This window comes from Vidua chalybeata, chromosome 6, assembly GCF_026979565.1.
Source record: "Vidua chalybeata isolate OUT-0048 chromosome 6, bVidCha1 merged haplotype, whole genome shotgun sequence".
In the NCBI taxonomy this organism is placed as follows: Eukaryota; Metazoa; Chordata; class Aves; order Passeriformes; family Viduidae; genus Vidua; species Vidua chalybeata.
In genome coordinates, this window is record NC_071535.1 from 36,645,156 (window position 1) to 36,668,955 (window position 23,800).

The window sequence follows — 23,800 nt, forward strand, 5'->3', positions numbered from 1 at the left end:
CTCTGCTCCTCTACACCCTGTTACAAGTTATGTGGCCCAGTCCAAGGGCCTGTGTGACTCCAGACCTCATATCACCACTTCTGTGGGCTGCTTTTGTTGTGATGGTATTGGTGAAATACCACCTTGTCTTCTGGCCTGTGGCTTCCTGACTGTGACTCACCTGCACCATGGTTTGTGATGCACAGTGTCAAGTTATCAAGTAATTTTCTATTATTACTGGCTAGATCTGCTTCTGGGTGGGAGAGTTGTTTAGTTGGGTTCTTTTATTATGTGTAGAGTAAGCAAGGGCAGTGTAATGACATAGCAGCTTCAGTAGTTAATATGGCTTAATTTGATTTACAAAATCCACAAAAGGCCCAAATGTGGACCTTCTGGAAAGGGTGGAAGTTAATAGGGGAGCATGGAATGTTATCTAAGTGGATGGCTAACTTTTGTCCCTCAAGAGTGAGGAGAATCCACGGTCATCAAACTGAGACACAAAAAGACTTCAGAGCCTAAGTTCACTCATGGAATGGCTGTTGGGTTCAGCCTCTTGTGACCCTGTGAGCTGAATCCCTTGTTTCAATTTGGAGCATTACTTCAAAAGTGTTATTATATAAAAAAGTGAAATAATTCTCTATTGTAATACCTGTTCCACAATAAAAGAAAACAACCCAACAAAAAACTTTAGGTGGGAAGTCATCTGGCTTTTTTTGCTAATGGTCAGTACAGCCTAAAGCAGAAACATTCATGCATTGAATGCTTGAATCTATTGAAAGGCAAGACTAACTATAATAATAATTTGAAACTTTATCTAAGATAGGTCTCATCTAAGGTAGCTCTTTATAAGACAGTTTAAATACTCAAATACTTTCATTAGAAATGGTTGAAAAATCAGATTTTTATTTTTTCCTAAGAAGTCCTGCAGCTTTTAAAAAGGGTTTTCATTCTGACTTAGAAGTTTGAGAATTCTAAAAAATAAAGGGCTTTAAAAAGTTTATTTCAACTGCATCAAAAGATGTTGAATAACATCTATTTTTAATGATTTTAATAATGTTTAGTGCAATAGTTGGCTTCTGTGCTATTTTTGTATTTCCATAATAATAATAGGTCCGTTTGGTTTTACATGTTGAGTGCTGTTACAGAAAAATAATGGGAAATTACTATAAAATTAAAAAGAGATCAGACTTGACAATTTTAACAGGGATTTTAAAGACTTTAAAAAAAATGGTGTGTAGTTATTTTTGTTCAAGTTTACAAGATTCTAACATCATTTAATTGAAAGCAGCACTTTAGCTAAAAAGCGTTTCAATATCAAAAGCTCCTGCTGGTTCTGCTGACCCCTTAACATCCTCTATGCAACCAAATAAGAGAGAAGAAAAGCTGCAGGGTGTTTTCTTTAATTATTTGCCAGTGCCTGTGAGATCCAGCCTCCACTTCATGACTGTAATTTGTAGTGAACTTGGTGAAAATCCTTGCTCTTGTGCATCTGACTGGAGAAGCTGGTGGAGGCTGGAACTGCCCCAGGAGATCCTCTGTGTGGAGTTATTCAGACCTTATGGTGGTAGATAATGACTCTGGCATTACCCTGTGATAAAAGGCTTGACCTATCTCCTTTTTTCCCTAAATCACTGTGGTGTTCAAAAAAAAAAAAAAAGGAAAAAAAGAAAAAAAAAAAAAAAAGGGCAAGTCTTCGTGTGGACAGACCAAATGCATCATTTGTGCTTTTGAAATCAGTGGGAGGTGGAGCCATGAGTCAATCTATACAACCCTTCTTCCTGGCCACAGCTGTGGTCCAGGAGCACCTACCAGCTGGGAGACACACAGACTGGAGCCTTATAGTAGTGCCTTTTATGAAACAAAGATACTGATGGGATCGTCAGCCTATTCACCTTTGGTAAGAGAAAATCAGTGGTGGGGCAGAAAAATCTGGCTGTCTTGGTTGAGATTCATCAAAATTGGGGAATTTTGATCCTTAAATGTCAAATGTGTCTATAGTAGGCAGGTATATTAGTAAAAGCAGCAGGTAGATGGTCCTGGTGAGATGGATATATCCCATCATGAAGAGGAGAAATGGGAGAAATGCTAGGGTCTCCTTCCATAGTGAATCTGAGTAGAAACTGAAAATTACTGACTGCTGGGTTTCATCACTAGCCCCTCTCTTGGCTCTTTGTCTCTAGGATCGGTTCATCCGTGCAAATCCACACAGGAAGATTGGAATCAGGAGGAGGAATCATGACAGACCATGCAGTGCTGAAAATGAGGTACTGTATGGAAGGCAGCTTCTGGATTGCAAGGAGAGAGCTGCAGGGCATAAAGGACGGCTGTGATACCTGCAGTTCTTCTGTCAGCCTTTCCAGTCTCTCCCCAGGCTTAACTGTTTTTGTAAGAGGTGACATTTATTAACAGATAGTTAAGGGAATATTTGCTTCTTCTGTGAGTGTGCTGTCTAGAGTGCAAAGCATTCACTGTGACTTAGGGGTTGGGAAGATGATGAACTTGTGGTTTAAATGCTAGGCAAGGAACTGGGAGAGCTGGATTTTAGTCTTGGTTTACTGTGGTATGATTATATGATGATAGTCATACCTCCTAACACCCAAGACTTAGTCCTTAAATTGTTTTTCCTTTACTTCATTGAGGCAGATCAGCAAATAAAATGGCTTACTCTGATGTCTGACACTTTTCTGAACACTGATTTTTATGAAGATGAATTAGTTTTGGAAAGTACTGGATATGGTACATACTGGATATATTACAAATTATTCTGTTTTTTGACTAATGGTTAGTTGAAAATATATTTAATAACTTGAAAAATGAAAATAGTATGATACATTTTTCTACCCCTGAGTTTTCTCAATCTGTTCCCTAGCTGTATTCAGTACAAAAGTATGAAGCTAACTCTTTCTTAAATCTGGGAGAGCAGTGAATTCACTAACTGCTAGCACTATGGAATAATAATTTGGTTTGTGTCAGTGTAGTTGCTTAGTAATTAAGCCATCTCATGAATAAATTTTCTTCAAACTCATGGATATGGACAGTGCTAAAGTTGAGGATGAAAAATTAATCCTCTGTATTTGGGATGAAATGTTGAGCTTTCAGCAATTTGGATCATGTACTTCTTTCATCCTTCATCCCCAGAAACACTACTGCCAAAAATTATGCTGAGGTTGATGGGCTTCTTTCAGACCTTCTGGTTTTGTTCAAATGACACTTTCTGAGAGAAAAATGTTGAGTTGAGAATTGTTCCAGTAGGCTGTAAATAATATTTGGCTTGGTGGCTTATTGCTTTCTAGATGTTTAGTCTGCTTGTCAGGACCGGGTGTATCAAAAGAAGATGTACACAAGGAGGTCCTAAGCAGGCAGTTTCTCAGAAATCATGATTCTTTGGAGATTTTAGTGCTGCTTTTAATTTAATAAATGGAGCTGTTGATTCTGCATGTAGTATTTTGCTCTTGACGTTCTTCAACACTGTCTTGTTTTTCCAGTGACCAAGTGTAGGGTTGTGTGTAGCTGTGATAGGGAGTGGAGGGAGAACAGAAAAAGCAGAGAAAGTTGTGGAGCCTTCAAGATATTCCCTTGTAGAACCCTACACTACAGGTTGTCAATATTGCTATGCCTCAGGGCTTCTCCTTGGTAGATCAGTCAGGTCAGTCTAGGTTTGTTGTGATTAAGCCAAGACATTCTGAATTGCCTGCTTGTGCTTTTGTGCCTTTCTCTATTCTTTTTTTTTTTTTTTTTTTTTTTTTTTTTTTTTTTTTGTAAGTGCAGTTGCATATAATTATAGCTTTTTGTTGTTTATTTGTGTTTAATTATATAATCTAACAGACTGCCAATTTCACTTTGTGTTCTCAGTTTTCCATTTTCATACATTGTTTAGAGCTTTAGTGATTCCTGCTTTGTTCAGTTCTGGTTCTTTAAAAACCCCCTCGTGCTTGTTGCTTTAAAAACACAGTTCTGCTTGTTGCATTAATGAGGTTTCATCTTGATTAATGTAGACCCTAGCTATGAATGACAGGTTATCTTTACTCAATGTCAAATCACAAGAAAGCATTTATTCTCAGAAAATATCTCAAATAGTTAAAATCAAATTCTCTGCATTATAATGACAGAATGGCCTTTGTGGTGTTAAAGGATGAGTTATTTATATCTGAGTTAACTGCTAATAATTAAGGTATTTTTCTCATTGTTCTGCAGCCAGAAGTGTCTCAGTTGTGCTGGCTTTCTGTAAAAATTATAGGCATGAGAAATCTCCGCAAAGCAGATCTGTGTAAGTATCACTGGTGGCACATTTATAGCTTCTCAAGAAAACTACTGTCACCTGATTTTAATGCTCTTGTACACCTGTTGCTTAGATTACAATAATATTTCAGGGGGGTTTGGGTGAAGAAGCTGTATTTATTTTTATTTTCATTTAACTTCAAAATAGTTTAGGAAACACTTAAAACCAGAAAGGAACTAGACTAGAAATGCTGTGTTGAAGAAGTTGTCCTTCCCTTTATCAGCTGTTCTGTGATATTTCCCTTTCTCCTAACTCTTCAGTGTCCCTTTTGCCAGGTTGCCCAATTCCCTTTTGAAAGGAACACCTTTGTGAAAGATACAGGAAAAATCAATAGTTGCTTGGATGTTGCTGTGTTTGTGTCTTCACTGTTGTGTTGGTGTGGATGACCTGTCCATTACAAATAGATGAAAATCCCCCAAACTAAAATTTCCATTTAATTTTATGAAGTGCCATTTCAATAAATGTATATGAGAATTTTTGGAAAAGGGCAAATATTTGAAAATAGGAGTTATAAAATCACAAGAGCCAGAGTACTTAGATCAGCACTGTTGAAATAAAATACTTTTGCTCTTGTTATCATATAGAATTAGTGGTTTAAAACTGACTTTTTTTGAAACTGATTTAAATCTAAATAGAAAAGTTAAATAACTCTAAACCCAGAATATTTTCCTTGGAGTCTAATGAAATATCTAGGACTTCTCAGAGGTTAATCTTTTCTTTCCCTGACTGAGCAAATCAAATAATAACAAAGTACTGTTGTACTAATTGTGCAACTTGTTGTTAACACAGGGAGCCAAACTGATTGCTATGTCAAGCTGTGGCTGCCAACAGCTTCATGTCAGGAAGCCCAGACAAGAACTGTACACAACTGCAGAAGCCCTGTCTGGAATGAAACTTTCCACTTCATGATACAGAGTGAAGTAAAGGTGGGATCTGTGACAGTGAGCAGGTGCTTTCTGAAGGGGGCATCTTCACCTGCTGTGGGTAGACTGTTTTTGAAAGGCTTGAGGCTCAAATGGATCTTGGACCCAGTTAACCTGACTGAAATAAGTAGTTTAAGCACAGAAGGTTGTGGAATATCTGGAATAACGTTTGATGCTTCTTTGTGTCCCAGAACAGTTGTAGAAAAACTGTTAAAGTGTTTATAGTGATAGCAGAAATAGGGGAGCAGTCAGAGTGAAAGCGATACGAAGTCCAAACTGGATCAGTTTCTCATAGTTTACTAGTACTGCATCTTCTCATGGTAACCTGAGCCCTGAGGAACTGCCAGGGGATCAAATCCTGTTGAGTGTTTGGTACTGTGCTTTAACTTTTATTTCAAGGGGTTCAGAGTTTCCCCTTTATTATTACTTTCTGACAAGATGCCAAGATTTGTCAAGGCAGCGATTTTGAATCCACAAACGATCTGAGGAATAGTGTGTGTAACCTCTGCTCTGTCTGGTGCATGTTACCATCATATATGTCACTTATGTTTCCTCTTCTTTTGGAGCTCTTTTTGGTTGTCAAATCTGATGACTTACCTCCTCTAGGATTAATCTCTGACTCTGCTGTCTGAGCCACATGGGCTGTGAGCTGAGCTCTGTGCTGTCACAGGAGTCTCTCCACATGGATGTGAGGGCTGAATGCTAGCTCTTGTTGGACCTTCCTTTTGGGCTCAGTAGTCCCAGAATATGTCATTTACATCCTTCTCTGCCTCTTTCCTCAGAACATCCTGGAGCTGAGAGTCTGTGATGAGGACACTTTTACACCAGATGACCATCTTATGACTGTTCGCTTTGATGTGGCTAAAATCCAACCTGGAGAAAAAGTTCGCCTGAGTTTTGAGTTGAATCCAGAAGTGAGTGGCTAGAGAAAATAATACTCTTGATTAGAATGTTGTCTCAAGTTGCTATCTCTATTGAACATTAAATTGGTTCTCACACACAAAGACATTGTTAAAAAGGATGTTACTAGAAAAAGTTGAATGCTTGTGTTTAGAAGAGGGGTCGCAAACATCTCCTGTTGTGACTGGAATAAGATGCAAAATACTTTTTGTATTCCTATTTTTTATTAAATTTTTTTAAGATTTCAAAACTACATTTTGAAAAGCCTGTGAGAAAAAGAATCAAAAAATGAAGAAGCTGATGGTTAGGAGGTCTCATTTCTGTTGTGGGAGATTGGTAGAGCTGGGGGGGAACAAACCTGTCCCCCTTTCCAGGCAGTTGCCCTTACCCTTTGGCCAGTAGCTCACTAGGGCTATGTCCTCTCAGCTTCACCAGGGATTTTGGCCAGTTCTTTCAGATAGTGTGCTTGCTAAATGGAGCATTTAATTCTTGTAATAATATCTTTGGGGTTTTTTTCCTCCTCTACAAAACAGCTTTAAGAAAAAAAATCTCAGCAAGTCTGCTTATGCTCCTTTACTACAAATTTATTTTAGAGGGGCTGAGCCAGCACAGAAGAATTCATCTCTTGATGAATGAGAATATAATCAGTATTTTATTTTTTCTTCTAAGTGAGTGTATGACCTAAGAGTTGTATTTGCTGCATGAGTCTCAAAAAATATTGTGTTTGGTTGTATTAAAGGGGAGATAAAGAGTATCTTATGAAACACTGAGTGGATGAAGTTGCTGAGAGGAGAGGTGGAGAAATCACACTTGTCACCCTGGTTATCAAGAGTTTTCTTCAAAGAGAGTGGAATATATACTCAGATTACCTTCTGCACAATGTAACACCTTCTCTGTTTGGAGGGTGTAGTAACAACTTCAAGGCTCTTTTATACTTCTGCCAAGGGCTTCAGTTTATGGTTCCCAGGAACTGGTGTGCTCCATTTATTTCTAAACCACTGTGTCAGTCAGGCTCTTTGGAAAGCACTCTTGCCTGTTTTTTGTATTACTATTGCTTTGGAGAGTGTTTATTAACTACTCTTTTAGTAGACCAGTCCTTACTGAGGACTGCTTACTAAACCTGTTCCAGCTGGCTACAGCCTTCCTCAGAAAAGCCCTCATGTCACTGAGATAATGTCAGGTGTGATTCAAGCCCTGAATTTGCTCTGAGGCATGTGCAAAGCTGTCTTTGCCCATTAGCAAGGTGGAAGTGGTGGGGGTCAGACCAGGTGAGCTGTCTCAGGGACATCCTGGTCAAGCTGCCCTTCTTCAGTTTGTGATGAATCAGGCACCCATGAGGCATCACAGATTATGGTCTATCTTTGGGTTTTTAGAAGACTTAGGGTTATTTTATTTTCTTCAAAGTGACTTAGTAATGCAACAGGCTGGGCAATCTTAATAACAGGCTGTAGTGCCACCTCTGCCCATAATGATTTCTTTCATCTACCAAGGTATCTCAGAAGGAGGGCTGAGGATGTCAGATGGGTAATGTCAGAGCAGCAGGGTTGCTTTGCTATGCCTCTTGCTCTCTGTGGCCTAACAAGTATTTCCATTGCTATGCTCTGGACTTTTCACCCACAAATGTGTGAGTGGGACTTCATAGAAATATAACTTTTGCGAGTGTAAAACAGCATAAGAAGGACGGGAACATAAGGCTAGCACAATTAGGCAGATGCTATGAGCCAGGTTCTTCTTAACCTTGTTTCTGATGTTCTTTGGACAAAGTTGTACCAGACCATCAGTTAGTTTGGATAGTACAGCCTGGGCACAATTAAATATTTGATATTCTGTGGAAGGTAACTACTTCCTAAAATCTGTGCCCCAGCTTTCTATTACAACATTGCAACCACTGTAATTCTCATGAAATAGAGACTTTGGGAGAAATTAGCAAGCATAGCTACCTGCTTCTGCATTACATGCCACAGATGCAGCTATCAGAGAAACCATCAGAGATGTCTCATTTACTGATGTGAACTAGTTAATACAAAATTGTTCTTCACTTTTACAGTAAAGATGATTTTCCCATGGCAGCTGCATTGTCAGATTTGGCATGTTTTTCACAGTCAATTCACAATGTTAAAATATGATGTGCAACTGGACAGAAGGGATATTTGTCAGTAAATGTTAGCTATTGTGAGTATGAATTAAAAAATGCTACTGTCACTTGTCAGAAAGAGATTTATATCACTATTAGCTAGCATTTTCCTCCCTGTGGGTGATCCAGAAGATCTCTTTGATATACTTTTTTTTAGTGTGGTATTTCCTGGATTGGCTGTATCCCATAGAGCAGCAAGTGGCTGAAGTAATAAAGTTATTCAGTCTCTTTTATACTGTTGGTGTGTTACGCTGTTGCTGCTTCGTTCTTACACTTTTCCTGTCTCTTTTCCTCTTGATTTGTCTCTCCTCAGCTCTTTCCCTGATTCCCCTTCACAGCTTCAGTCTTCTCTCTTCTTCCCTTCACCTTGACAGTTTTTATTTTCTAAGTTGGTCCCTTCTCCCACCCTTTTTTAATGTTTAATGACTTTACTCTGCAAATTCTTTTGTTTTAACCAAGGCATACTCCCTATCTATTCACTGTACTAGGTCCATTCATTCTTAATTGTTTTCCTACATCATTCACCTTCTATTCTTCCCTTCCTCAGCATTGATTGACCATGTCTTATCCTACTAATGAATTAATAATAGGACCCTTGCTCCCTATTCAATGATACTTAATATTTTCTTTCTCTTGATGGTACAGCTGGTTTGTAAACAGTAGAGCAGTGGAGAGATGATGTCAGTGTGGCCACGGAAATCCATTCATATTATGATGTAGAGGGTGTGGGAATAGAGAGAGAGTTATAAATAAATTATCAGAGTTGTATCAAAGGAAAATATTTCTTCATTCATACATTTTTTAAAAAATCCTATTTTCAGAATCAGGAAGAACTAGAAGTGGAATTTCTACTGGATAACATGTAAGTAAATTTCTACTGGAAAACATGTAAGTAAAACCTAAATGCTGTAGAGTTTGTCATCAGAAAACTGCATTTTAGAGAGAGTGGTAATGCAGCATTGGGGAAGTGGCTCCAAGAACCTGTGTTCAGACACCTCATCTCATCATCTTCCCCGTTGTTGCTTTTCTGTATTGAATTTGAGTGAGTGCCACTTGATATTTATAGTTGAGAATGGATGTTTATTTTGTGATTCAGCCTAAGGAGAGATTATACTCATCAGCAGAGATAAGAAGGAAGGAGCATCCTTATAGGAAGGTATGAGATGTGATCTGGCAGAGGCTGCAAGATAGAGGGGAAGGATAGAAATGCTGATGCCAGCTAGAAAAACTGAGCTCAGAGAACTATGTGTTTTTGAAAGTTTATTGCTTAAATACACATTTTTAAAGAAACCTTTTTTGTTTTGCTTTTCAGACCAGGTGTATCTGAGAAGATCATTACTAATGGTGTACTAGTGGTAATTTTTTTTTTTTTTTTTTTGGTATGCTAATCTTATGGTGGGGCAGAACTGAAGGATGTGGTTGGAAGATAGGAAGGAAAATTTCTTGTGTTAGCTGTTGGGGACTGAATGGTATTTAAGTGTAATGATAGATCCCCAGTTATTTTGGCTTCCTTAACCACAGTACTGCTTGCAAGATATATACAAGATACTCAATTTCTACAAATTCTTCACATCCATAGATCATCATGGCCAAGTGCTTTGTTTCTACAGGACCCCTAGAACCTCAGTGAGAATCCTGAACTCTTTCTGTGACCAGTGGTTTTATTGCTTCTCTCTTCCAGTCTCGTGAAGTTTCCTGTTTAGAAGTACATGTGAACGAAACAAAAATGAAGAATCCTTACAAAAGTGAGGTTGCTGATTTAAATTGTTGGTCGCTGCTTTTTGTGCAATGGGAAACACAGCTGAATCTAGATAAATATTTGGTTTGTTTTAATCTCTGTGTGCATCAGGGTTGGTTGAGTATTTCCTGAATTACCCACTTGCTAATAGTGAGATTCCTCAGAAGACATGACTGTGTAGCTTAAGAGAATCTGTGGAGCTGGCTGGGAGATTTGGAAACAGCTGTTGATGTGTGATGGAACACAACTGCAGTGTGATGGAACTGAAATACCTTTACCTCTGTTTTCTGGTGAAAACAGAAAGTAAAAGAAGGCAGATACAACTCTCAGGAGGAGAAAAACTTCAGTGAAACCTCAGGAGATGTGAATGCTGCTAGAGGCATCCTCAAGTGTAACACACACTCTCTGTCACTTGGCAGGCTGTCACAAATGGTTTAGGTCACTTAATCACTGGCAAAGGTATCAGCAAGTGTAGGTTTAATATAAATTTATAAAAGTTTGACAAAGTTTGATGGCAAGGTTCTCTCTATTACTACATGCATGAAACATGCAAAGAAAAATCAGATTAGAATAAATCTAGAATTATTTATGCAGAGACCGGGTATGCAAAAGGATAGAGAGGGAAAAGGAAAGGGTGCCAGGAGTAAAGATCCTCACACTGAGTTGTGAGTTTCATAGTGGACCCTCTTGCCAAACTTAGCCTCAGACTTGATTGTTTGTCTAAAGGATTCAACAGCACTTAATCATCCCATAATTTAGCATTTACAAAGCAATTCAATGGTATTTACAATAAGCAGAACAATAAATAATTGTGAATGTAGGATGGTAACATTCATACTACACCTGCTATGGGGCATTCAAATCAATTCACACATGCTTTCACACAAAGAATTATGTACAAAGGTGCCTGTTAAAAATTCCCCTCAAGGTTGGTGAAATACTCAGAACAGATGCCCTTGCTTTTCTCAGTGGATGAAGGGTTGGGCCTCGAGGAACCAGGGATGGCAGCCCTGACTCTGCTGTCAGCTTTTGAGATCAGCTCTCTGAGTATTGCAAACTTGAGAGCTGGTCAGTTCTGAGCCCCTGCAGTCCAGAGGAACTCAAAGGGCCACGAGCTGTACACTGGTCACAGGGGAAGGAAAACCCTGTGGTCCAAATTAACCTTAATTAAGCCTGCAGCACTAAGACCAAAATGTCACTTGGGGCACTTTTATTTGCTAATTTCAGGTCTAGGCACAGTTAACATCTCCCTGTGGTTTGCTTCTTGTTCTTAGGGAGAGATTTCACCTTCACAATGAAAGGATCCTATGAAGAAACCCAGGATATTTCCATAGGTCCTCACTCCAGACCAGGGAGAAGTGAAACCACCAGGTTCCACTACATCAAGCACAGTCAACCCAGACTGCTCATGACTCTGCCAAAGGAGCGTTTTCTCTGTTGTGTAGGTTTTGCTTCTGGATGGTGATAACACCTAACCTAAATTTTGGGAGAAGAACCATGAGTTAACCCTTATCTGGTATTTCTGTGTTTAGGGTCTATAAATAATATTCTCCTTATAACATTTTTCCCCCCTCTTTAAATTAGCTTGGCACAGGTAGGAGGGAAATGGATGTAAGTAGTCCCCTGGCTGTGCCTCTCCATTCTCTGGACTTGGGAAAGAAAGTGACAGTGATGAGAGTGAGTATCCTTTGCATATTTGGAATTCTTTCAACAAGGTAAACTGTATATATGTGATATCTGGTCATGTAATAATTTTGTTACTAAAAATGCATCAGTGAGTTATTTGTATGCTTAGCTCTGCATACACTTAGAAATATAAGTATGATTTGGGGGGGGAAATAGGATATTTAGAATTTCTGGCTGCTTTAAAAGTAGTTAAAAAACAGGATGAGTATTGTGTGCTGAATACCTGAGAGGAGACCAAAAATTTTGTCAATAGACTATATATCTGAAAAATTGCTAATACTGTAAAACCTGCTTTTACAAAATTTTAATTCTATTTAAAATTTGTTGATTGATTTCATTATTGATTTTCAGGGGGAATCTTATGAGGTGTCTGTGAATGAGGAAAATAGGTAAATCTTTGTTGCTTTTGAATGATTACTTAAGCCATCTCCTCTCCTTTCATAATTTCATTGTTAGATGAAAGGAAGCTACATCTTAAAGTAGCTAATTTCAAAACAGGAAATAAAGCTGACTAAAATATGGGGAATGGCTAATAAAATGCTTTAAAGCTTTTAAATTGCTTGGTAAGAATTCAGAATAGGATAGGTGGTAGCTAGTTATGGGGTATAAGCCATCACAATGTTTTTCCTAATGTTGATGCTTTGTAATTTTGATACCTAAACATCCTTCTGCCTTGTAACCTTTATCTATAATATATGCATATTTATGTGTACCATATTTCTAATGTGTCTAACACCTTTATGCATTTACAAGACCTCTATAGGTAATTTTTCAATGAAACACATGGACAGTAATTTATTTATTGACTGGCTTGCTGAGATTTTCTGAAGGGTAACATTACCCCCTGTTGATAAGTTAGCTCCATTGCAAGCCTTAGTTGCAGGTGAATGATAAATCAGAGGGTTTTATTGAATAATTAGAGAAGAGACAGAAATGTTTTTGTGGGGTTTTTTTTCCCTGAAAAAAACCTCTGAAACTGGAAACCTGTGAAAATATAGGTTATAGAATGAATCATGTACATGTTATTTATGATAATGTACAGAAGGGATAAATTTAAGAGAAATCTTCTGACTCAAATAGAGCACAAATTCTTTGTAGAGATAAAGCTAACTTGGTATTAGGGCTCTTTTAACTAAAGTGTGTTAAGTTTAAATAACTACTTAGGCCCCCTTTGTGCTTGGGAGGCCAAGCACATGCATAGCAGGAGAATGTGAAGAGGTGTCCAAGTACTAGAGTTCAGTGTGAAACAACTTGATTTTATTCATTTAACTTCCTTGTGATTGTGTGAAATTGTTCAGGACATAATTCTGGTCTAAAATCTCCACAGGAAGGCACAAATATAAGACATAGGATATGCATATAACTGCTTTCATTTACACAGGGGGACTTCCATGTACATGGAAGTATAATTTCTTTAAACTGGTTTATTGTTGTTGGTTTTGCTGAATGTCTCCAGCTGAAATGGCTACAGGTGATCCCTTGTGCTGTTCTTATGTTCTAGTTGCAAGGATTTAGATTTGCGGTTGGGGTTTGGTCTGTGCACGGAGGAGCAGGATTTCATCCGTAAAAGGAAGAAGGTGGTTGCTGCTGCTCTGAAAAATGTTCTTCATCTAGATGAAGACCTGCAGGAGGATGAGGTATGTGGGACAGCATCTTGGGAACTTGAATCAGTATGACCCACTTTGAGAGAAGTGGATGTGGTGTACTTGCATGACTACCCATACAGATCTTCCGCTATATAAATAGTATAGGCCAGATTGTCACTTGCACCTGAGACCATATGCAAGTTTTTGGCACAGAGGATGAAGGAGGCACTGTCAGGAGGCTGGTTATAGCTCATTTATTCTGCCAACCTCTGTCCTCCCTCAGGGGCAGCCAAAGCCTGTATTTGCTGACATGCTGGTGTGTACAACCAAGCCTGGTGAAATTTGATTGCTTAAACTGAGACCATTTCTCCTCTTTGGCACCCCTTCTCTGCTGCCACAAGGTTCACAGGGAAGGCTGCAACTCTCCCATAGCACACTGGTAGAGTAGCATCTGTCTTGTGTGTTTTTTGGTGTTACCTCTTGCTTGCTCCTCTCCTGGGGATCCCTGAACTCAGAGGTTGCTGCTCTGTTGCTGGAAGACAATGATCTGTTATGGGGCTGTGGTGCTTGGGGCAAGAGTCTGGGACAATGTCCCTGTGGGGTATTTTCTCCACTGCTCTGTTCAGCTCCCAGCACACCCAACCCTTTATGATGTGTGCAGGACAACATTTCTCAACCAAGTCAAAGTGTTCATGAACTTAAGGAACGGGTAGAATAGGACTTGTTATTATTAATTGAGAATAAAAGGGGGGTTGAGCCAAATTAATTAAAAAAAAACCCCAAACCCACAAGTAGATGGTGAAATATAGTGAAGACAAGATTAAAGGTAATGGCAACATATGGTCCTAAAGCTGAATATCTGTTGTATCAGTTTTTACTGATACAACAGAAAAGGGGGGAAGGCTAACAGGATTGATGTATTCCTGAAGAAAGAAAAACCAAATTACATATAGCACTGATATCAGAGAAGGTAGAGGTAACCTGGGTTGGAAAAAGGGTGTTAAAATAAATCAATAAAGCTGGGCACTATCTGCCTGGAGAATAGCAAATGTTTTATATACACTTAGAGGAAGAAAAAATTATGCAGGCAGGTTTTGTGCTGCTCTTCTGACATTAGTTATACTCAGAGCTTTAAAAGGTGTTTTGAGGGGAAGAGCTGAGAAAAAATTAAATAGGTTGAGAAAATCTGAAAATGTATTTCCCCACACAAGAACTGTATTTACAGCTCCTGACTTTCCAAAGCATGACTGATCTGGAAAATGCTTTCAGTATACACTAAATTCCACCAAAGTTTACACAGCTCAAACACACATCTAGGCACTGCCCTGAAGAGGGTGAATTAATCAAAACCTACCTGAACCAGGTGTTGCTGTTACTTTTTTTCTGCATGACCATCGTTCCTGTATTTCTTCTGGTGATGAGTGACTTTGTGCCTCTCTCTGTGTGTTGAGCAGGTGCCAGTGGTGGCAGTGGTGACTGCAGCAGGGGGAGTGCGGTCCATGACAGCAATGTTTGGCAGCCTTCTGGCTCTCCAGGAGCTGGGTGTTTTGGACTGTGTGTCATACATCAGTGGTTTATCTGCCACAACATGGTAAGGAGAGCTGGGCTTGTACTTCACGTTTGTGTTAGCAAAGTGAACAATTTTGCCTTACTGATGGATTTACTCAGCTGGATGTGGGCCCTTGGCTTCCTTTTGGACTTGTTTCATGGGACCACTCAGTGCTGTCCTCCTACAAGAAACAGATCTAATGAGAATGACAGTATTTCTGTAACTGCACTGAAGTGTTTACAGAAACCAAAAGAAAAGAGCACAAGCTGGGATGGTTTGCCTGTATCTTGTTATCTTGTTGCAGGCAACACTTCAAAAGTCCTTTTGTAATATTTTTCTGGCTCAACTCTTACACATCTCCAAAAACTCGATTTTTAAAGAACAGCACTGAGAAGCAGAGTGTCATTCATGCACTCAATGGTGACTGCTTTGCACAAACTAGGAGGGGTTGAGGGATTTAAAACATTTTGCCTCTGAAGGGCTGCTCTAAAAGTACGTGAGACAGAATTAGAACAAGTGGGTTGGGGATGAGAGGGGATGACTGGAATCTGCTTGAGCCCTGGGTTCTGGCAGCGGAAGCCTGCCCTTATGCCTTTCACACAGGATTTGACCCACATGAGGGAACTGGCCTCAGATAGAAGAGGTGGCTTGGACAATCAAAGGGTAATTCTAGCAAAAGCTTGGGTTAAGTTATCACTGTTGCTTTATTACTCTTTTGATTCTGAAATACAAACATGCTAGGATGATTTAAAATGTATTTGTGCAGGAAAAAATATCATTACACGGTCTAAATTCTGCCTCATGCTCTTCCAAGTAAAATTTGGAGAGCAAGAACCTCGGGTAGCCTCAAACAAAACACTTACATCTGATATAGGCTAGTGAATTGTCATGTGCCCTGTGATTAACCACAGTACCTTTCTTTTATCCAGGACCATGTCAAAGTTATATGAAGATGCAAATTGGTCACAAAAGGATCTCAGAGGGCCAGTTGGTGATATCAGGAAACACGTGACCAAGAGCAAGCTGCACTGTTTCTCTTTGGATCATATGAAATACTATGAAAATGAGCTTTGTGAGAGAAAGCAAGAGGGGCACAAGGTGTCCTTTACAGACTTATGGGGACTCTTTATTGATTGTATGCTACATCATCAGGTATTTTATATTCTTTCTCTCCCTCTTAATTCACAGGATTTCCAACTTCCCATGTCTAAAGTTGTGGATTCAGTTAGAGAAAAGGCTCTGAAAACACCTGAAGGACTTATTTGGCTGTTTAGAATAAAAGTAACAAAGTAATCCTGAAGTGTGAGCATCTAGAAGAGATGTCTGAGCATGCAAAAATTCAAGAAGTTAAAGAAACTGCTTTTCCATCTTTAAGTTTGGGTTTTGGGTCAGGTGATCATTCTAGAAGCACACAGAGGAGAGAAGGCTCTGACAGAGCTAAGTTCAGGCATAGCAATGTATGCCCATAAGCTGTATTGAAGGAAATGGGTCCAGGTTGACTAAATATCTTTCTTTCCTTAAAGCAAGTCATATCCCAGTGACTGTACAGTCATGTTTCTCTGACATTTTTGCCCTGTCCCCCTTGCCAAAACTCCCATAAGCACAATGCCTTGGTGAAAGCTCATGGCAGATAACACATGAACACACTTGTCTGGCCAAACAGCTAAAGTACACAGAACAAAACCTGCTGAGGTTTAGCAGATACTTCATTGATAAGTCATGCTTAGATACTGTAGTAAGTTCATGCATCATGTTCATCTTTTTACAATGACTTTTGCTCTTTGTAAACAGGAAAGTACTCACAAACTCTCGGATCAACAACTAGCAGTCAATCAGGGGCAGAATCCACTCCCCATATACCTATCCCTCAATGTCAAGGATGACTTTAGCACTTTGGATTTTAAAGGTATAGATTATCATACACCCTCTTATAACTCTGAAGAGTTTCCTTTTAAGGCTGATTGAATGCCAAAACATTTTCCTGTAAGTCCAAGCCAATAAATATTTTACATAATTTCTTTTCCCCTGTATTCATACCTGGTTTCTGATTTGGATGAAAAACGTGCATCCTAAAACTATGAAAGGGAGATACCTGTGCTGTAGACATTGCTCAGTGGGGGGATGGAGATGCCTTTTGCTGGCAGCCTTGAGAGTCACCCCTCTCATCCCCACCTACCCCCCACAGCCCTTTTCAGCAGCTGGGTCTTCTGCTGAGGCAGCACTACTCCAAGAGAGCTGTGAGGAGTGGGGAGGAGGGCAAGGAAGGGAAGAAAAGGAGAAAGTGGAAAGGGGTGAGAGCAGTACTCAGCTCCCAGCAGCCAGAGAAGGCTCTGAGGAGAGGCAGGGCTCTGTGCTCTGATCAGTGATCTTGATCACTATTCCCATGGTGTTTCCAGCACAAATGAAGCAGGAGGTCCTGCAACTGAACCTGGTCATCTGCTCCTAGGCCCAGTTGCAGTCCCAGTGCACCCAGCCAAGGTTTCCATGTGGAGAGGGGGTTTGGTCAGAGTTTTTTATCCTCAAGGCAGTGATTATTAGAGTCTTTAGAATGAATGGTAGCCGTCGTCATTGCTGACTCAGAGGAACTCAGAATGCCACATTGTGTGCAGGGCCTTAGCAATCAGTGGACTTTCAGCCCCAGGTCTTGCTTCTTAGTGCAGAAATGGACCTGAATCTCAAGCTGAATGGATTTTGGCAGAGGAGATGAATTTAGCTTTTGCATTCATGTATGTTGAAGGGCACCTGTTTGTTTCAAAACATGGTGGTTTGAACTGTCTGTCACCACCATGGTGAAGGTGTAGGCCTTGTTCTTCCAGCTTCTGATTCTCTAAGCTGATTTTTACATGTGTTCAGGTGGCTGCAATAAATCCAGTTTGATGCCTTATTTACAGAGTGGGTGGAGTTCACACCTTACGAGGTGGGTCTCCTGAAGTATGGGGCCTTTGTTCGTTCAGAGGATTTTGGTAGTGAGTTCTTCATGGGTCGTCGGATGAAGAAGATCCCAGAATCCCATATCTGCTTCTTGGAAGGTAATTTACTATCTCAAGAAACATCACCTTAAGAGCTGGCTACACAGAAGTGGTCTGCAAGTTGCAGTATTAGTACACCAGAGAATGTATCTGATGCAATTTCAATCTCAAATGAACCAGCCAAAAGCGACAAAAGAGGAAACCAATTTCTGAGACAAATGTGACTAATTTGCTGAACGTCTTGCTGAATGACCTAAACAGAACACATGCATACACACACACAAACTGATCATCTGAAGTATTTAAACTCACAGCCTGACTTTTATAGACAGCCAAGTTTCGAAAATGGCCTGGTTGTAAGCCAGACATTGTGTGGAATGGAGTGGCATTTGATATTTACAGGAAAATTCATAATATTTCATAACTAGAACAGAGGGTGGATTCAGGTGTGTTGCCATAGCTGTGCTCTAAATATTCAAACTAATATTAAGTATGGCACTTCTTTTTTTTTTTTTTTAACTTCAAGGAACATGGAGCAATATATTTTCCCAGAGTTTTATGGATGCTGTCTACCTCTCTGGTCATTCAGAACACTTCTGGCACAGATGGACTCGAGACACTGAGCATGACATTGGTTAGTTCTTCAGATGACTTTTCTCTTGCATCCACATTTTCTTCACACCTCTCTGGAATGTGAAACCTGACATTTAGTAAGGGGTTTGTTTCTGTGTCCTATTTCTGGCTTCTGGGACACCAAGCCCTTGAGAATGAAGGAAAAGCAGGAGACCAACAATTGTGCTGTAAAACAGGAAAAAACATTATGCTGCTCATGTGTAACATCCCTGGGGAGCTTTGTTAGTCACGAGAGGGTTACCAGAGCCCTTTGGGGAGGGAGAGGCCAGACAGGGAAGAACAAGGTGATGGTGTGACACTGAAACTCACTGCCCAGAACACTCTGCATGTCCAGGTGTGCACTCAGTCCCAGATGGGGCTGGGAGCCAGGGTGGTTTGGTTGTTATTATCACCAGAGAAACACCCTGACCTCTTGTTCTTCCTGCAGAGAACCATCCTGCTCTGCCCAAGAAGCCTCATGAACAGACAACCTGGTTATCCATTCCCAAAGGCTACCTTTCCAAAACTCTTCGAGAAATGATGACTGGGCGACCAGTGGTTTCAACTTACCATAATTTCCTCAAGGGCTTGCAGCTACATAACAAGTATTTGGAGAATGAGAGCTTTTGCATGTGGAAAGGTAATTGGAAATTGTTTTAGTAGTATCTTTGAAGGAGATTTGAGGGCTGATATTTGCTGAGGACAAATATTTGATAAATTTTATCATAAAAGCAAATTTTGATTAATCTTATTTGATTAACATGTTTGTGGAGTGGGTTTTGCCAAGCTCTAGATTATTTACTCCTGATCTTATTCCTGTCTTGGAGGAAGCACAGCAGGTTTGCTTGAATTCTCATCTTCCTAGGAAAAGCCATCCAACAGTGACTTGAAGCTTCCAAGGAAGTTAAATAGCCACAAATTTACACATATTGAGAAAGAATAGTAATATATCACTTTGGATGAAGCTGAGTCTCAGAACTCCTCCCTCTTGCTGATCTCAGAGTTGAGCTCTAAATACTAAAATTGTGTCAGAGACAAATACTTAACTGTGGGCTTTGTGTCAAAGTTGAATATATGTCAAGTGTATTTTCTTTCTTCTCTGTTATGCTAATTTGGGAAAAAAAGACACTTGACCCTGCAGTAAATAATAATAATAATAAAAGTTTTGGCCTTTCAGACACAGTGCTGGATTCTTCTCCCAACCAGCTGAATGAAATGAGTGACTACCTCAAGCTGATAGATACAGCTTTCTTCATCAACACCAGCTGCCCACCCATTCTGAGGCCAGAGAGAAAAGTGGATGTCATTATCCACTTAAATTACAGTGGAGGATCACAGACTCTGGTGATGTTTTGAAGCAGTGATTCTTTATCTCTATGACTCCAGCAGCTGAATTGCCACCACAGCTTTCTCGCTCCTTTTTTTTTTTCCTTTCCTTCCACAAAATGGTCTATTTCTTATTAAATTAAGTGATCATATAAATGGTACTATTCGCAGCTGTGACCATGTCACTGCCTTTATCAGGGCTGTTTTCAGTGTCCTTCTGGAACAGGCATATGAACACAACATACAGAAGATGATCTATTCTGTGTGTCTGTCATCCTGGTAACAAGTTCCTCAATAGTTAAATAACTTTTACAATGTAATTAATACACAATACATAATTTGGATTTTTTTTTTTGAATGAAAAGTTTTGTTTTTATGTTTGACTCTTGGTGTCGGCATGAGTTTTAGTCAGGGGTTTTTTTTTCTACATTTGAAGAAACCTTGAGGGGCTTATATGATTGAAATGAATGTAATTTATTTGTAAGACGACATGAAGACATACAGTTAGATGCACTGAATGCAAATATTTAAGAACCTGTGATCTAAGAAGCCACATGTAATCAAAGTTTCCTTATCCGAATCCTCTACTGTGCTCACTAAATCACAAAAATTGACCTAAATGTAACATAAATTTCAGTAAACAGTAAGCCTGCTTTAAAAATATAGTGTTAGCAAATCAACTGAATTTCTTGGTTACCCAGGATATATTAAAATTAGGATGGTATGTTTGTTGCAGTGCATAGTTAGCATTATCTATAAACATGAATCAATCCCAAATTGTATATTGCAGCAAAATTTTATGGGGGTTTGGTGGTCTTACTTCAAACTCTCTTTGTGTTGCATCTCTTCTCTCTGTTGAGCCAGCCACTGGACCTGTTCTCAGAGTACTGTTTGGAGCATGGGATCCCATTCCCCAACACAGAGCTGAGCCAGGAAGACCGGGAACACCTGAAGGAGTGCTATGTGTTTGAGGACAGCTTAGAGGCACCAGTCTTGGCCTATTTTCCATTGGTGTGTGATACCTTCCAAAAATACAAGGCACCGAGTAAGTTGACAGCAGTAATCATTTTTTGAGATTGTCTCAACCAACTGGATCCATTAAACTTGTTCCTCTTCCAAAACAAGACACTGGCAAGCTTCTGAGTTGGCTAAGTTATTATATTCTCAGTCCAGGTGTGATGCATATAGTATTGGCCAGCTAATCAGGGATTGGAATGAAGAAGTTTAAAAATAAATGGATGAGAAGCTGTACCTTGAGGGGAGCCCCCTCTGGCACTTGAAATAGGTCATGTAACTTTGATAATAAAGAAGAGGACACAGCTAGTAAGTTATATCCACTGGTAGCTTATGCTGTCACCTAAGATCTCATGAAGAGATATAATGTTTACTTGGTTAAGAAAGCTAGAATTCACTTATTACTTTTTTTACATCAAAAAAAAAAAAAAGAGAATTTAAAAGGCTGAAAACATGTAGTGAGGCAAAGGCTTTGCCAAGGTAACAAACAGCTTTTATAGCTGTAATTTTTGCCAGATTGTTTCCTTCAGTTCAGCAATAGAAGGAATGTTTGTTTTACTAGAAAAAAAAAAACCTACTCAGAAAATTCAGTTTCAGTTTACAAATATTTTACATGCATCAACTCCAATTTTTTTTATTGCTAATTTTCTATGATCCAGTAAACTTTACTCAAAAAATGAAGAAAAATCCATGAACCAGCTTATTGAAAAAGACCATGTGCCATTCATTATCTTACTTGTTCTGCTGCATGTGCTTAAAATCTCAGCCACCTGAGAGGGAGGATTCCCAATCCAGGAGCCCTCTGGTGTAATTTACTACTAGCTGGTAGATAAAGAGCTGTCATCTCAGAACTCAGCTGAAAAGCTGAGCATACAAAATTCCAAATCTCAAAAAAATTAAATATTCTGATGCAAAACCTTAGTTTAGAGAGGTAAACATTTTGCATGGAAAAGCTTTTCTGCTGGTCAAGTCTGGACTGTAGCCAAGCAGCGAACTAGTGGATTTTATTGTCTGTTACTGTGTAGTTTGCACTACCTGGTAGCAGTTTTCCACCTCAATACCTTTGCTGTGCTTGGTTCTGGTTTCAGATGTGGAGCGCAGTCCTGCAGAGATGGAGCAAGGAAGAGTGGACGTGTCCAGCTGTGCTGCTCCCTATGGCACTGGCCTGCTTACGTACACTGAAGAGAATTTCAACAAGCTGCTTAACCTGTGCAGCTACAACATCCTGAATAACAAACACCTAATTCTCCAGGCTTTGCGAACTGCAGTGCAACGAAAGAAGCAACTTAAAAACTGTTCATCACCTAATTCAAGTAAACACTCTTAAAGTGTATTTAGGAGAAAAAAAAAATCAGAAGGAGATACACAAATGTTTTGGTACTGGACTAATAAATATTCACCAGCTGCAAGCTCACAGCTCTTTGTGATGGCAACAGAATTTGTGATACCAACTCCTTTGCTTTGACTTCTGCAACAATGAGATGGCCGGTGTGTAGCTGCTGCTACAGTTTTATTCCCACTGCCATCCGAATAACAGACAGAATAGCGTTCATGAGATTCTTGTACTTGTCTTAGAAAAATGATTTCTTAAAAAAGTGTAGTTAACTGGTCTTTCTTAGATCTTATTTTCTGATTGTTGTATGCAAAAACATACATGCAGAGTAATAGCTACTGTTCAAATATTAAGTAGCCATGCATAATCTTATTAAAAATAAGAATTTTGTAGTTGAAATCATTGAAGTTTGGGGGTTTCATTAACTTCTATGGTCTCAGCTCAGCTAGTGAGTTGTTCTGGGAAAAAAGTTACTCTTGCTTTTGATACCGAGAAATCAAATATTGAGTGAACAATGAGCTTTGTGAATAACCTTTGAGGAAAGATGAAAGAAAAGCTGTCACTTCAACTGTGGAAAATGAAAAATGGAAGGAAACTCTGCTTTCAAGGGTGCAGGGGACTGGAATGATAACTCAGGAGATAACATTATATGTTGTTACCTCTAAGACAGTCCTTTTCTGTGCATCAGTTCATTTAACAGCAGATAACACCAGCAGTCCCTGCAAAGCTTTGCTGCAATATGAATCAAACCAGTAAGTCTCCCTTCATAAGAGGAAACTGTTGGCAGTAATCTTTGTGTCTCTTTTTCATAAATCTAAAGTGGTCAAGTCCAACAACTTTCCTTTTCCTTAGATACTGATCTTTCTGTTTCACTAGCCCTCTTATGCAGAAAGCCAGCTTTTCACCTTCTTTCCTTGCCCTTGGTTAGCATAATTTGATGTTATGTGTCACTTGTAAGACTGCAATAGTTTTCTGTGAGTATAGAAGAAAAGGAAATGTCATTTTGACAGCTCAGTTATGCTCATTAATTTATTTTTAAAGAATAATGGAATGGAGGTTTTAAAATGTGATTATTTTCTTTTGCAAAGTATCTCTTCAGTATTTTAAAGATTTTCAAGCTTCATTACTAGAGCTCCAGGAAGAATGAATATAAGCAGTTCAGTGTGTGTGTGCCTGGTGTATTCCACCCACTGGTTTTTGGTGGTTGCAACACTTGGCTCTGGACCTTCAGCTTTACTCACCCAAGGTGTGGTGATGATGTGTGCTTTTGGCAGCTGATCTGGAAAAATAGGATGGCTTAGAATGAACTGAGGAAAGATAGTCAGTTTTCAGAAGTCTGGGCCTATTTAGCAAGCCACTGAAAAATCTTAGGTTGCCTAAATGGTCTAGTTTACCAGCTCAGTGTTTTGACTCAAGTCATTCAGATGCTGGTGTTTGTGGTGGGATCTGGTTCCGAGCATCTAACACTGCATAAGACTAATGTTTTAGCTGGGAGAGCCAAGCTTAGTGGTCTTGCCTTGATGGCTTGTGAATTTTCTCCAAAACTGACTAATTTTGTTTCTTGTTTGGGGAAGGAAAGGTCTTCTATTGAAGACCATTGAGGATGTTCACATTGCAGCGATACTTCAAAGTCTTGCCTGTGATGTGACAGTGAAAGGCAGCATGAAAGGACAGGAGAAAAGATATTTATTTGAATGGCTTGCCAGCTATTAATAAAAAAATAACAAAGGAGACACATACATTATTACTGGCAGTATTTTTTAAGGATGGTG

General features: G+C 39.4%; 1 protein-coding gene across 1 annotated transcript; it reads left to right on the forward strand.

Moving 5' to 3' along the window:
• Positions 1-1,849: 1,849 nt before the first annotated feature.
• Positions 1,850-22,296, forward strand: LOC128789466 (cytosolic phospholipase A2 epsilon-like). The gene is made up of 21 exons (XM_053945481.1): positions 1,850-1,876; positions 2,160-2,243; positions 4,174-4,246; positions 5,048-5,184; positions 5,964-6,095; positions 9,037-9,077; positions 9,528-9,570; positions 9,897-9,960; positions 11,228-11,394; positions 11,538-11,630; positions 11,991-12,028; positions 13,141-13,276; positions 14,680-14,816; positions 15,704-15,926; positions 16,566-16,680; positions 17,666-17,803; positions 18,270-18,377; positions 18,804-18,995; positions 19,533-19,699; positions 20,546-20,726; positions 21,784-22,296. The coding sequence occupies exons 1-21, from the start codon at positions 1,850-1,852 to the stop codon at positions 22,020-22,022; spliced, it is 2,535 nt and encodes an 844-aa protein (XP_053801456.1). The 3' UTR covers positions 22,023-22,296.
• Positions 22,297-23,800: the final 1,504 nt, after the last annotated feature.